Genomic DNA, 14,423 nt, shown 5'->3' with positions numbered 1-14,423 from the left:
ACGACACGTGGGCCGTCCTTATAATTAGTAGCATGGCAGTCGGACGTACTTACTCGGGAGTTAAGACCATGCAGAGTTCTTTCACATGAGTTGATATCGAGGAGAAGATTCAACTAATGGCGGCACTCCTCCCTCCAACTCAGACAACAATGGTGCAACTGGATCCGGACATCTTGTACAAGTGGCTCTACTGTCTTGTACGTTGTCGAGTCGACACAGTTTAGGGAATAATGCTACGCTTATAGACACCTTACAAACAAAACAAAATAATGTGATATCATATCACCGTGTTTATTGACAGTGATAGCTATCAGATGAAATATATATATACCATCAAATGAATGGATATGATTAAAAGTGGTCGTAGAACCACATATATTAGAGCCACGTCAAGGATGCAACTTGTACGTCTGGACAGAGTAGATTATTAAATGGCGAGGGAGAATCGTACGACGTACGCGGTCACCATTTTGTGCACACTCCTTTAAGACGCCAGGTTGTTGATGGAACAACAGCATTCGATTTCAAATGCATTGTTTACTGGTTCAAGAATACAAGATGCGTGAACTCAAAAGGCCAACTTGTATCTCATCTGACAAAACTTCATCACTATATAGACTTCAAAGAGAAGAGAGTTGTGTTTTTATACACGGAATTTCTGACCAAAATACTGCTACAGATAATTATATTTTATCAAACTCCTGTATTTTTTTGTCTGCTCTCAGTATCACGTAAAAGATCGGGCCCCTCTAATACCGGGACTTGTAAATATTGAAGAATTCCCTTGGAAAGTATCGAGGCAACTCTGAAGTATGCAGGCGAAGGCACAAATTTGCCATCTCTCCTCAATTTCTTAGTTCTCCGGGATAATAGCACTTCCAAGTTCATCAGGAGATTACCCTTCCAGATAAGACACCTAGTGTCATAAGAGTACGCAGCACAAGTGCAGTTGTTCAAGCAAGTAAACTCAAATCCTTTCCTTCATTCATACTGCTAACTGTTGCGAACTCAGGATTTAGAGGCAGCTGACATTGGATAGCTCCGTGAATCCATCTTTCCTGCCACAGACACTATTCAGAGGCAGCTAGAGTGAGTCCCATTGGCTATTAAGTAGAACTGGCTGATGCCACTAGGATTGATCTTAACAGAGAACTGGTTCTTCCTGACATGTTTGTCGTAGCCGAGCTTTGCTGCTTTTTTTTTTTTTTTGGGTGATCAAAAGAGACGACAAGCATATGACTAGATCTCACTCTTCTGGAGATTGATTTATTTGTAAGAAAAAAGTTCTCTTTATATGATAAACTTTATTATAAATTGCTGACTCACATAGTGATTTTTTATGTGACACTGACCTGAGAGAGAAGTATAATAGTTTAATAAAAATATTTAAAAAGTTTACTACTAGTATGATAAATATATATATATATATATATTATTTTTTTCTGCTACAGTAAGTTTGTCGATCAGCAAGTTCGGTAGGCAATAGGATGGAAGTGGGGGCATATTGGTAGATCTACAGTAGTAGCCACTCCTTATTTTTCGGACAACGTGTTGGAAAACAAGTGGATAACAGGATAATACTCCTTTTATTTATATTATATGATACCTCTCGAGTATATATAGAGATACGTAAACAGAGCCAAAAGAAAAATAATAATAATAAAAAAAGAGAAACCAGTCAAAAGCATCCACGTAGACCACACCAACCAACCTCCCTGCCTTTAAATACACGATTAATAGTACTAGCATTCGTCTGATAAAGGAGGACGAGAGGAAGTAGAAGAGGAAGAGGAAAAGGGAGAGGTATGTCTGGAGTTTGGGTGTTCCGCAATGGCACCGTAAGGCTTATCGAGAACCCGACCAAGGAGCAGCTCGAGGAGCAATCGCCGTGCGCGGCACGTGAGGGGAAGCCGAGCGTGCTGGTGCACGTGCCGACGGGGCGGCGCGTGCAGTCGCACGAGGAGCTGGAGCACCACCTGGCCGAGCTCGGCTGGGTGCGGTACGACAGGGGACAGCGAAAGGAGCTAATCCAGTACCATCGCGGAGAGTCGTCGATCGACCTGATCTCGCTCCCGCGGCGCTTCTCCGACGTCCGATCGATACACATGTACGATATCGCGGTTAAGAACCGCTCCGCCTTCGTCGTGCAGGAGCGCACATCGTCACATGGCGTAGGATAGAGCATTGGGTGTTCGAGTTATCAATAAATAAAATAAAAGAAAAGAAAAAAAAAATCTATATAAGTGTGTTTTTATCTGTTGAGAATTTTATATTTGAGGAGGGGAGAGCGTTATTGAGATCTTTTCAGACCAAAAGAAAAGGAGCGAGAGAGAGAGAGCTAACTCTCTACTCTCCCACTCATAATTAATTTCCCCAATGCTTCCTTCGCAAGCAGATCCTCCTAGAAAGTTCCCGTCTTTCCCTTTCTCGACGAAGTGCTTTTCTATTCATCATCTGAGCCCTTGCGTTTTCGAGTCCACAAAGCCCATCTACCTCTCGTGGGTCCCGTTGGGTTCATCGGAACCGATAAGGCAGGCCAAGCTCGGCCCTGAGCCCACGAATCCTCCCTCATCCGACGATCGGGATATAGGCCTTCTTGTTAAGACTTAAGGTGTCGGGATAAAGGCCCACTTATTAAGCGACGCCTCGAGCTTATACGAACCTCTTCATCTGTTTGTTGATCCATATGGAGGGCCGCTCTTCGTTATGAATAAGCCGGGTGACGGCCGAGATCGCTCCGAATCTTTAATCCATCGGCGTGATGGATGGGCCACAAATGGGCTTTGGGCTTTTGCGTTCGACAAGCTGAAAGAGCATGGGTGAGGTGGTCAATTATGACAAAATAATAAATATTATCTGTTCTGTTCTTGACTTTACCGAGTCTTAGCTTTGTGGCTAAAGTATTTTTATTTGTTGAGGTGGAAAGACGTAGGGGTGTAAACAAGCAGAGCTTAAGACAGCCCTATTTGGTTTGGTTCAAGAGGTGGAAAAGTCTAGCTTGGCTCGAGCTGAAAAACCCAGCTATGCTCGGCTCATCTCTGGCTCGATGATGCTCGAGCTCAACTCGACAACGAAGAGAGATCTCGTGGTCTCGTCAACAAAGCGGTTGTTAGGGGTGAGGATGGTGACGGATATCCACCACTCACCATTCAAGCAAACACCTCACAAGAGTGTGAGAGAACAAGATCTTACCACATCGGCATCTCGGCAATGCTCTACCCCTCCACGTCACTGCATTCCTGAACAAATCGCTAGAGGTTGTCTCGGGATGCACCGTAAAAGAAGGCGATATGGCATTCCTTGTCGGATCCTCTTCTCCCGTGTCTTCCTCTTCCCCGTTGGATCCTCTTTGCCCGCATCTTCCTCTTCTCTATCGAATCCACCGCTGTTGTCGCCCCCATCATCATCAACAAAGTGAGGTTGTGGAAGTGGACATATGAGGCCAAGCGAGGAGACGATGAGAGAATTTGGGAAAATGTAAGTGTTGAAAGCTAAGGTTTTTTTTAACATCATAGTATCATACTAACTATGGGATCTAAGATCCAACAATTCTAAACCTTTTATATATATATATATATATATATATATATATATAAGTCTAATTGAGACGAGCTTGAGCAAGCTAGTGCTGGCTTAGTTTGGCTCAGCTCATTTAGAGCTCAAGTTGGACTTCTTACGAGCCGAGCCCACGGACTCTTTTGACAGCCCTAAAGAGAGGTACTTTATATTTCTATAAGACAAGGGAACTATCTATCTTGCATTCACAATCTGTCTAATAGAAGGATGAACAGATGAAAAGACAAAACAATCCCTCTTCCAGACATGCCATCAAAAAATAAAATAAAATAAAACCCTCTAGTGGTGGTCTTATGAATCCTATCGTGGAACTCAGTGACAAAGGGTTCTGGATACATAATGACAACATGAGCAGCTATATACAAAGCAGAATAAGTTACTGATATATAGGCATGTAGTAGTTCCCAACCCCTCTGCTAAGGATGAGAGGAGACTGCTGGTTTCCGCTTCCCATTCCCAGACTCTTCTTGCAAGTTTCTCTTTGAAGACCTATGCCCATGGCCATTGCTGCGAGCTTTCAACTTTGGTTCTAAGTGAGGTTTCTTATCTGGTTCTTTGCAGTCTTGGAGCTGTTCTAGTGCGGAGACTACCTCGTCCATGTTGGGTCTCAACTTGGCATCTATGGACAGACACTGTACTGCAAGAGATGCAACTTTCTGTGCCCCACCTAGTGAGTATTGCCCTTCTAGTCTTGTATCCAGGACACGGAATATTTTGCGCTTATGTGTGATATAAGGCCTAGCCCATTCCACTAGATTGTGCTCCCCATGGGGCCGGTTCTTGTCAACAGCGCGTCGTCCAGATAGCATCTCGAGAAGAACTACCCCGAAGCTATACACATCGCTCTTTGCAGTTAAATGACCTATGAAAATGGGAACGGTTATTGTATTCTGCATATCATTGTCAGAAAGGAAAAAGGGAAAAGCTTTCAATCAAGCTTGACAATCATTAAAAGTAATTCCAAACAATTAAAGGAAAACATCTACTATTGCATGAGGCAGCAGGAGCTGCAAATGTGCATACCTTTGCTTTTTAACATGCTTACATATATGTCAAGTAACTCCAACATCACAGAAGAATAAAGTAAATTCAGCAATAATGGTGAATATTTCTACCTGATCTCCACATGTCATGTTAGCATATGCATTAACACCATTGACCATTGGCATCCCTCAACAGAGATACCAATAAATCTAATCAGGATATACCAATTATGGAAGAAGTTACTTTCACAAAGGCTCAAACCACAAGCTTAAACAATATTGGAGGACACATCTTTGCAAACTCTATTTGCACATGCATGGAATTATAAATTCAGAAATTACCTGTGGCAAGATACTCAGGAGCTGCATATCCATAAGTTCCCATGACCCTGGTAGAGACATGGCTCTTGTCACCGACTGGACCATCTTTTGCTAATCCAAAATCAGAAAGCTTTGCATTGTACTTCTGTAGAGTAACACAGAAGATCCAAAATAATATGTATCTTGTGAGATTAAAGAAGAAATGTGAGAGTACAAAGACGAATCCATAGTAGCTGGATATTTTCACAAACCGAATCGAGAAGGACATTGGAGGTCTTAAAATCACGATATATAACTTTTGCCTCCGAACTATGAAGATAGGCCAGTCCTTTAGCAGCTCCGTATGCAACTTTCATTCGCAGGTTCCATGACAGAGGTTGAAAGTATGAACCCCCTGCAGTACCAAGCACATACAGCAGTTATTAAGCTCTAAAGATATCAAGGAAATTTCATCAGGCATCTGTCATGAGGAAAAGCCTAAGAATGTAGATCTGGAAAAAGAAAACTTACTCCTAAATAGATGATTCTCCAAGCTTCCACGAGGCATGAATTCATAGACCAGAAGACGGTGGTCATCCTCTACGCAATATCCAATCAGTCTTACAAGATTGGGATGGTACAACTGACCCAGGTAATTAACTTCTGCCTGTTCGCATGATAAGAATTCATCCAAGTAAGCACAGATATGATTACAATTCTAGTGCTTGCAGAGCATGAACATCTGATGTTCAAACTACTTAGCTACCTCTGATAAACTACTCTTCAGTAACACTCAACCTACATAATCAACATAGCTACATCTTAATATAGTAATTTTGCACATATGGATACTCACCAACCATTCTCTGTGACCCTGTAAACCTTCATGATTGAGCTTTTTCACAGCAATTACCATTCCAGTTCCAGGTTTGGATGCTGTGAATGCATGCTCATCAATCCAACCTTTGAAGACAGACCCAAACCCACCCTCCCCCAGCACACTATCGGGACGAAAGTTCCTTGTGGCACTCCTGAGATCATTGAAAGAAAAACTCTTCAGGTTTGAAGACTGCAAGATCTCTCCTTCAGTCCGTGGCATGGAAGATGATGAAGTCCCGCTGCTACAACCGCTATGTTGGATCCCATCTTTACTGCGGTTCCTAGAGCTTGCACCTGCATAGATCGAAACATAGCATCTCAAATAAATGTATGCTAAAAGAGACTCATAATAAATCCAGCAAGCCCAAACTTTCACTTGAATAAGAAATTGATCTTGATCCACTTATTCAACAGCTAGAAAGAACGCAAAATAAACTGAAGTATTTCAGCAGAACAAAACAATTGTTAATCAAGGGCTTCTATTCGAAAGACAAGGATTTCTACAGTTAGACAGTGGAACTCCCAGCTAATACAAAAATTTATTTGATTATTGCAAAACCTCCAAATCTTTTTAACATATAAGGCAACAATCAACACCTAATTGGCTCAAGAACTCCATGGACGCTCTAGAATGTAAAATAATTGTCCAAATTCCACATCACACAGTAAATTCTACTTTCCATTCGCCCAAACACTAGTATTTACAGAGAATAAGTATTAACCGGAAGAGAAATTGGAATAGTCTAGCTAAATCTAACTGAATCAACTACTAACGCAAATAAGTAGGAGAGATAGATCAGAGAACAACTACTACCAGAAGCTGAGATGCTCTCAGCCTTGATCCGCGCGCTCCAGCAAATTCCCATCGAAACCCTAATAAGACGACGAGATCGGGATATCTTCCGTACTCTTTTAAGGGCACCGGAGGAGATTAGGGTTCTCGATGCATCGAACGAGTCGAATCCGCTGCCGAATCCTCTGAGAAAACATTCGAAGCTGATCTGAAGTAGACGTTGCCGAATCCGGAATAGACAGACGCCCGATTCGGATGCCTCTTTTGATCAGATCACTCGTAGAAAGTAGTAAGCGGCGCACCGACCGATCTGATTCCACGCGGGAGATCAACCCACCGCTAAGAAGTTATCTACTCTACTCTACTCTACTCTACTCTACTCTATACTTCTTTGCGAGAGGGAGAGGGAGAGGGAGAGAGAGAGAGAGAGAGAGACTTGGGATTTGGGAAGGTGAGCAAGGCGTCAATGGCGGGCGATGGTGAGCTACCTATCCTAAAGTCATGCGTGCGTGGCCGGGCAACTAATTACTACCCCGATAACTACCCCAACCACTGGTAATAATCTATAGAACCTTCTTAACCATTAAATATTCCACGAAGTAGAACAAAAGACTACGAGGATAAATTATTTTGATGGCTACCAAAATAATAAACTTATTTTAAAATAAAATTTCTAATCAAACCTCTCGTTACATACTCCTCGAACTCCAGAATCCAAGGGTACTACATCTCGGGTGCTTTTTGGGGGTAGTTTATGGTGTCCCCTTTCCGCAGTACTCATTTCCACATGAATTTTTAATTAGATGTAATCGCTATGGTCTTTTTCCCGTGCGGGATAGCTTAATCTCGGCCGTTGGCTATCGATCATACGTACATGTTGTCGTCTTCCGGGGTCTCACTGACTTCACTGTGCCGGAATTTCCACTCATTGCCTGCCTGGTCTCACGTGGAATTGGTTTTCTACCTCTTGATCCGAGGCCAACGAAACGAACGGCTCAGATATACCGCTTGGTACGGTCAAGTGGACCGGCGAGGGAGACCATACCGAATGGATTTTGGATTCGGGTCGGATCCAGTAGCTTTATTCGTAGCTTTAGGTGAGAATTATAGGATCTAAGCTCGATTGGTTAGGATTTAATTATGAGTTGGTAGGATATTGCTCGGCCCCACCCACCTAGCTGTATCTAGAATAAATCAATGATATAATTTTTCAAACCTAATAGACCTTTTCACATGAACCCAAAAAAGTTCCATTTAGCCTCGGTGGTAGTGACTTTATCTTCTCTTTTTCACTTTAAGCAAGCTCATAGAAGCATTCCACGTAACAGGAAACTTCACATTTTTTTTTTATTATAAAACTATATCTTGTGCTCAACGTAAGATAATGAGATGGGAATATTAATTGGTTTAATAATTAAAGTTTGGGGAACTGCGGAGACAGATCACACATTTGTCCACGAAAGGTCCATTACTCTATTCACACTTCACAGCGAAAAAAGAGTAAAGAGTTAAATACTCTAAAAGCATTGAAAGATAAGTTATTAATATATATATATATATATATATATATATATATATATATATTCCAATCTTTTCTAGGTGAACGAAATCGATCGTGTGTGATAAGCAATATAAAATTTGGGTCCTGTCAAGAGTAAAGCATATTTCTTTACTCTTGGGCATGAATGGATGACACTGAGATGAGACTACGAATTCACAATACCTCCAAAGAATGAATGCCCACGACGAGTATTCACTTGTTGAAGCAAGTGCAAGAAAACTATTACCTCCAAAGAATGTCCACCACAAATACGAGGACACCTGCATTACCAGATGGTAGCAGTTAGGTCCAGGTTACAGATCCTGCAGAGGTCATAAGATACCATTAATGATTTATTGCTATCGTTTGTACATATTGTCGATCAACATAAGGCAAAACTGACACGCATAATATACATATATTTGCGTGGATCTTCTATATGGAGTATAATGCATGCATAATATGAGCTTGTACTGAGAGATATGAAGGCACAAACTGGTTAGTGGTTACTGAGACACAGAAATACTTGTTAACTTAACTACACATCAACCTGTGTCACTGTTACGAGAATGCAACCAAGACATCTACTACAGACTACAGGCCTCCTCCTAAAGACAAAAGTTGTAATAGTATTGAACTGTCTTTGGTAACTCACGACCTTGACCATTATTATTTATCAAGTCCCTTTCTCCTTCGATGGAATCCCGGTGTTGGCGCTGTTGGAACAAGTCTTTAGATTGTCAGATGCCCAGAAGCCAAAATGGAGAAGGGAAGGGAAGGGCCCAACAAAGAAAGAAAGGAACTGCAAATGCAAGTACAAAAGAAGAAGAAATAATTTCTTATCGTGTGTTAAGTTATAACTGGATGCTGCTTCAATCTCTTGACAGCATATCGACCAATGGGCTTAGACCCATGGATCCGTAATCTAGCAACGGAATAAAAAAAAAGAGAAGAAGATCGCATCGGATTCTGGTAGCCCATGGGCCCAGGCCCAATTTATTATAACGAGGTCTTATCTCGATCCGGGGTGTAATTTTAAAAATGTACTGAGCTCTCTATTAACTGAGGAAAATACTCCGGATATTATGCAAGGGTAATATAATAAAAGAGACAAGCTGTTGGTTGTAACAGTATCAATTCGTCAGATCAAAACTAATATGCAATTATTCAAGGCATCAGCTACAGTAGTAATTCATAAAATAGTGGCAACTCAAATTGCGACGTACTTATAGAGACACAGACACATATTTTAATTAAGGGAATGAATGACCAAGTTGACCATAATTATTTTGTCTAGTAGCAAATGCTTAGCTCATAATCGTCGATGCAACAAGTAATGTAGATGATGCTAATTAAACATCCCTCGAATGAGTGTCGACTAGCTTTAATTGACGCGAGGCAACGCACAGCAACAGTGATGAAAAGATAAGGCACTGCTCCTCACAACGAGAGGTAACATGATATGCCTCTCAGAATTGGAAACGTAAGCGCAGGAGAGGGGAGGGGAGAGAGAGAGAGGAGGGGAAAAAGAGGCACGCCTCGGACCTCCGGTTTTGGTCACCGATGGGTCCCTGACAGCAGACAGCAGTATTATACAAAATAGATTTCTATATACATTTCCCCCGACTCGTCCTGCGCCAGATGGCTTGTTTTCTAGCTCACGGGAGACAAGACCTAGCCGGGACCCACATCGTAGCATCTGGTAATCCTTCCACTACGGTTCCTCCACGTCAACGTACAGCATTAAATTCGAGTGTGTAACATTTTTCAATTCACACCCTTGTTGAAGAATAAAATGGGTTTTTGCCAATTCCCCAAACCCACCAAATATAGAGAGAAGAGCCGTGACACAAAGACAACAGTAAAGGGACCATGGGACAGAGAGCGTACTTAACAGCTCTGCCCCCAAGCAAACAGCGGGAGGCGAAAAGAAGAGAGAGAGAGAAGAATAGGGGGGGGGGGGGGAGAGGGGGAAGGGGGGGGGGGGAGGAGGTGGGACCGAGGTGGCAGTAGAGCGACGTAACCCATCGCTGACATACACGAAGGAGAGCGGTGGCCGGGGAGGTCGCGTCCCCATCGCCACTTTGTCTCATCCTGCCGCGAAACACGGGGTACAGTCATCTCCACAACCCCCCAAGCGGGTCCCGCCACTGTCCTCGGTAGTCTCACCCCCCCCCCCCCCCCTCCCCTCCCCTCCCTCCCTTCTCGCTCTAATGATGACTCTGGTTCGCGGAGACGAAGGATCCCGACCGCACAGGGGCGGAGATTGCGACCCCTCCACTGCTGCTCTCCACGCGGTATAAAGAAAATCCCAATCGGGCCTTCCGAGAAAGAGGAGGTTTACTTCAAATTTGATGTACGGTATTTTAGTTGATAACGAAGATCGCAAACTCCGATTTTTTATTTATTTATTATTTTTTGGGGAGGGGGGTGTATATGTTATTATCAGAATGTATGATTTAGACTTACTATAAATTAAAAATCTCTGGGCAGTGGGCACGTGATTAAAACTAAAGATATTTGATGGGCGGTCTAAAGGCAGCATCGGTGGGTAAGCCATAAATAGTAATATTGAGAGTCGGTTAGAGATGCCAATTAAAGAAAGGAGGGGTTCGATGGCGATGCGGCCGTACGATATGGATGAATGCGAACCCAGAGGACTCCTCCTCTCCTCCGATAGGATCGCGCGGTCCAAACTGGGGAACTCCCGGTGTGGTTACCGGGTTCGTATTTAAAGTGAGGCTGGCTGTTTGCTGTGTTGCCATGGACAGCGGAGATGCGGCTGATCGTTGTGGATACCGCGATGACAAGACTCGACGGAAGTTTAAAGACGAAAACGAGAAAAATGATATGTTTCTCGTCTCCTTTTATAAGGATTTCTTTTTTTTTTCATCTCCATTACGGAAAGAGTCCTGGTCTCATTGCTCCTTTCTGCGACAACGGATCGGAGATCTTTATCGAATAGTGCCAAACTCGTACCTTATTATTATAACTTTCTCTACCAATTTCGACGTCTCTGCTTTCCAATTCCTAGAAATTGAAGATATATATAATTAATTCTTAAATTCAGTTTTTTTTTTAATTTAAAAAAAAAAAAGAAGAAGAAAAAAAAGTAAAAAAATTTTCTGGGAAATTATACCGTAAGAGTAGGACTCCTGTAATTATGGCCAATGGTGCTGGGGGAGATGACGTCAGCACATTCCCTTTGAGCTCACTACCGACCAACCAACCACTCCCTTCGTCCCCTCCATCCTGTGCTTGTCCTCCCATTCTGCTCTTTTATCTCTTTTCACCCTCCCAAACCCTCCTCCTCCTCCCTCTATCCCTCTTCCACCCTCCTCCCCCCCCCTTCGTCTTTTCCCTTCGCGTGCCCTTCTTTTACGCTGCTGTCAGTTTACCCTTTCCCCCCTCTCATTATTGATTATTATTATGTATATATACACCACTCCCTTCCCCTGAACCCAATCCTACTACTCTCGCCATTCCTTCCACCTCTCCTCTCCTCTCACATCTCTCTATCCCTTACTCATGGCCTCTCTCTGCTACTAGTTGCTTGTCAAAGAATAGAAAGGCGCCGTAAGGATTCCTTTCCCTTTCACTTCCTCGCTTTTTTGGATTTGGATGGTATGTGAGTTAACGAACTACGCCTCTTTCTCGAAAAAGGGACGATTTTTTATGTTTTTTTTTTCTTTCTTGCCCTCTGGCTCTTCTTCATCTTGTTGTAATGATTACTTGCTATCATGTCTGCTCGCTTGGTCGTGTATAATTCATCGTACTTTGTCTTCTTATTCTTCGTCTGGCTTTTTCCTTTTGTTGTATCCAGAGGAAGGAATGAAATGAGGAATGCTCTGTTTCATTTGCTTTGGGTCATGTTTTGTTAGTTATAACAGTGAGGAAAAGAACAAGAGAAATCTTATCGGTTCTTTATCTTCTTGTCAATTGGTGTGGTTGGTGTTCTCTCGTTGTGCTAGCACTAGTAAGGTGCTGCCCTTCTCTATCTTTTCTACCTTCATGTTTGAAGAACCTTTGAAGCAAATACTTTTTCCAGGTATATGAGCTTAAAGTTATTTAGGTATGCCTCCTTAAATTTCTTAGCAAGTTCATATATTTTGCCTTTTGTTTTATTCATAGAGGGTGGCTCACTTTCCTAGGGAAAAATAGGTTTGGGTTCTAGTAGTATAAATGTGATGTAACCCCATTATACTGTGTACATGCATTTATCAAGAATAGTAGAAGCTATTGATCTCTTCTTTAGTCTAAGGATTGTAAATTTGGGTACAGTTCCTTATCTTGACTTTTATCTGCATTGTTTTAGATCCAAATTGAATGATAGAAGAGCCAATAATTGTTTCTCCTTACTCATAGTGAAAAAAGTTGCTATTTATTTACTAACCGACAGAAATTTTTGAGTATTAGTTGTGAAGAGCATAAATTCGATTATAGTGTGCATGATAACTTTGCATCTGTGGTTGGCAAAACCAACGGAAAGGTTTGTTCTGCTGAAATTGTCTTATTAACTTGGTGTAGATGTTATTTATTGGTTTATTCTTGTAAATGACAGTGAATGTAGTTATATTGCCCAGCTTATAACTAAGTTCTAGGAGCCAAACGGTTCATACTTGCAAGTGCTTCATTGAGATGGATGAATAGGCCAATCGATGGCTCAATACATTTGGTGCAACGACTGTTCTTTATTAATTCTCTTTGAAATAATTTGGCATGTCTTTGGTTATTTTGTTTGTTTAATGACTTGTTTTATTCTACTTCCTTCAATCCTTTTTATTTTGCATAATATTGGAGCTTTGGAGCTCAGGGTATGGACAATATATATATAAACCTGTGGGGAGTGAATGCCTTCATTAGGCTGTAGAATTTCCTATAGAATTGCTTGTCTGATTCATGTTTGAAGCTCTTCTTTCCTTGCATGTTCATCTATGTTACTGTAGGATGATATTAATAATGTATTGTTGAGCTTGTACTCTTCAATTCTTGATTTTTCTTGCATACAAGGCTTGTAATCACTCATTATTTTTTTTCTTTCTTTCAATCAGCTCAGGTATGAAGAATTTGAGATCATGGGCAATGGCCTCTACTAATGAAGGAAAGGCAACGTTGGAGAGCTGAAGAAGATGCAGTACTGCGTGCATACGTGAGACAGTATGGGCCCCGGGAGTGGAACCTGGTTTCCCAGCGCATGAACGTACCTTTACACAGGGATGCCAAATCCTGCTTGGAGAGGTGGAAGAACTACCTCAAGCCAGGGATCAAGAAGGGCTCCCTCACTGAGGAGGAGCAGCACCTTGTAATCCGATTGCAGGCGAAACACGGCAACAAGTGGAAGAAGATCGCTGCTGAAGTCCCAGGCCGCACTGCAAAGAGGCTTGGCAAGTGGTGGGAAGTCTTCAAGGAGAAGCAACAGAGAGAATTAAAGGAGAGCAGGTCACCTGTTTTAACCCCTGTTGAGCAGGGCAAGTACGACCGGATTCTTGAGAACTTTGCGGAGAAGCTCGTTAAAGAGCGGCAGATCACCCCATTGCTCATGGCCACACCATTACTTCCTCCATGGCTTTCGAACTCTAGTACCTCCCACAGACCGTCTTCCCCTTCTGTCACACTTACGCTTTCACCTTCGACTGTGCCTCCTGCACCAATACCTTGGCTACAACCAGAGCGAGCAGGAGATAGCAGCTTCCCCTTGGCTAACTCACAGCATAACATGGTGTCTGGAGTTAATCAAGTGGATGGACAAACTATGACAGAGCTTGTAGAGTGTTGCAGAGAGCTGGATGAAGGGCATCGAGCATGGATGGCTCACAAAAAGGAAGCTGCATGGCGGTTGAAGAGGGTTGAGCTTCAACTGGAGTCAGAGAAGGCTTGCAAGAGGAGGGAGAAGATGGAGGAGATTGAAGCCAAGGTGAGGGCACTCAGAGAGGAGCAGCAGTTGGCATTAGAGAGGATCGAGTCAGAGTATCGGGAGCAGATTGTAGGTTTGAGGAGGGATGCCGAAACGAAGGAGCAGAAATTGGCGGATCAGTGGGCAGCAAAGCACACACGGCTGAGCAAACTTCTTGAGCAGATGGGTTGTCGTCAATATAATTCGGCTGAGATGAATGGACTGTGAGTTAAAATTTAGTTGGATATGGTAATGGTGCTTGTTTGTTTGTTTGTTTGTTCGTTCTCTTCTCTTTATAGAACTGAAGCTCTTGTTGGTTTTTATTGTTGTTTGCTCTAGTTGATCATATATATTATTCTCTTGGTCTTAACTATAGCCAGCCATTATCTTGACTGATTTCACTGTTTCATATTTCCTGTGGCTAAATATGTACGCTAATGATGCTTTTTATCACTGGAT

The 14,423-nt window shown here is 42.5% G+C and overlaps 2 protein-coding genes across 9 annotated transcripts; one reads left to right on the top strand and one right to left on the bottom strand.

The window, feature by feature from the left end:
• Positions 1-3,738: 3,738 nt before the first annotated feature.
• Positions 3,739-7,027, bottom strand: LOC140775877 (receptor-like cytoplasmic kinase 176). 2 transcript variants are annotated; one of them, XM_073119353.1, is made up of 6 exons: positions 6,547-7,027; positions 5,716-6,032; positions 5,391-5,526; positions 5,132-5,274; positions 4,902-5,025; positions 3,739-4,438 (listed from the first exon to the last, which is right to left on the bottom strand). In XM_073119353.1, exons 1-6 carry the CDS (start codon positions 6,602-6,604, stop codon positions 3,993-3,995), a joined length of 1,224 nt encoding a protein of 407 aa, XP_072975454.1. In that variant the 5' UTR covers positions 6,605-7,027; the 3' UTR covers positions 3,739-3,992. The 2 variants fall into 2 exon arrangements, with proteins under 2 accessions (XP_072975454.1, XP_072975456.1); XM_073119355.1 differs by having other exon boundaries at positions 6,553-7,024.
• Positions 7,028-10,287: 3,260 nt separating this feature from the next.
• Positions 10,288-14,337, top strand: LOC140776656 (transcription factor AS1). 7 transcript variants are annotated; one of them, XM_073120439.1, is made up of 2 exons: positions 10,288-10,427; positions 13,123-14,337. In XM_073120439.1, exon 2 carries the CDS (start codon positions 13,167-13,169, stop codon positions 14,190-14,192), a length of 1,026 nt encoding a protein of 341 aa, XP_072976540.1. In that variant the 5' UTR covers positions 10,288-10,427; positions 13,123-13,166; the 3' UTR covers positions 14,193-14,337. The 7 variants fall into 7 exon arrangements, with proteins under 7 accessions (XP_072976540.1, XP_072976539.1, XP_072976535.1 ...); XM_073120438.1 differs by lacking the exon at positions 10,288-10,427 and adding an exon at positions 11,411-11,647 and having other exon boundaries at positions 13,128-14,337; XM_073120434.1 differs by lacking the exon at positions 10,288-10,427 and adding an exon at positions 11,411-11,647.
• The last annotated feature ends 86 nt before the right edge of the window (positions 14,338-14,423 follow it).

The sequence above is a fragment of the Typha angustifolia genome, chromosome 14, assembly GCF_048772165.1.
Source record: "Typha angustifolia cultivar Huaian chromosome 14, ASM4877216v1, whole genome shotgun sequence".
In the NCBI taxonomy this organism is placed as follows: Eukaryota; Viridiplantae; Streptophyta; class Magnoliopsida; order Poales; family Typhaceae; genus Typha; species Typha angustifolia.
This window is presented reverse-complemented; position numbering and strand designations above follow the sequence as displayed.

Coding starts and splice junctions, on each gene's coding strand:
- LOC140775877 (XM_073119353.1), bottom strand. CDS start 6,604: ATGGGAATTTGCTGGAGCGCGCGGATCAAGGCTGAGAGCATCTCAGCT. Junction 5,275..5,390: donor GGAGAATCATCTATTTAGGA/GTAAGTTTTCTT, acceptor TTGGTACTGCAG/GGGGTTCATACTTTCAACCT. Junction 4,439..4,901: donor TCCTGAGTATCTTGCCACAG/GTAATTTCTGAA, acceptor CCATTTTCATAG/GTCATTTAACTGCAAAGAGC.
- LOC140776656 (XM_073120439.1), top strand. CDS start 13,167: ATGAAGGAAAGGCAACGTTGGAGAGCTGAAGAAGATGCAGTACTGCGT.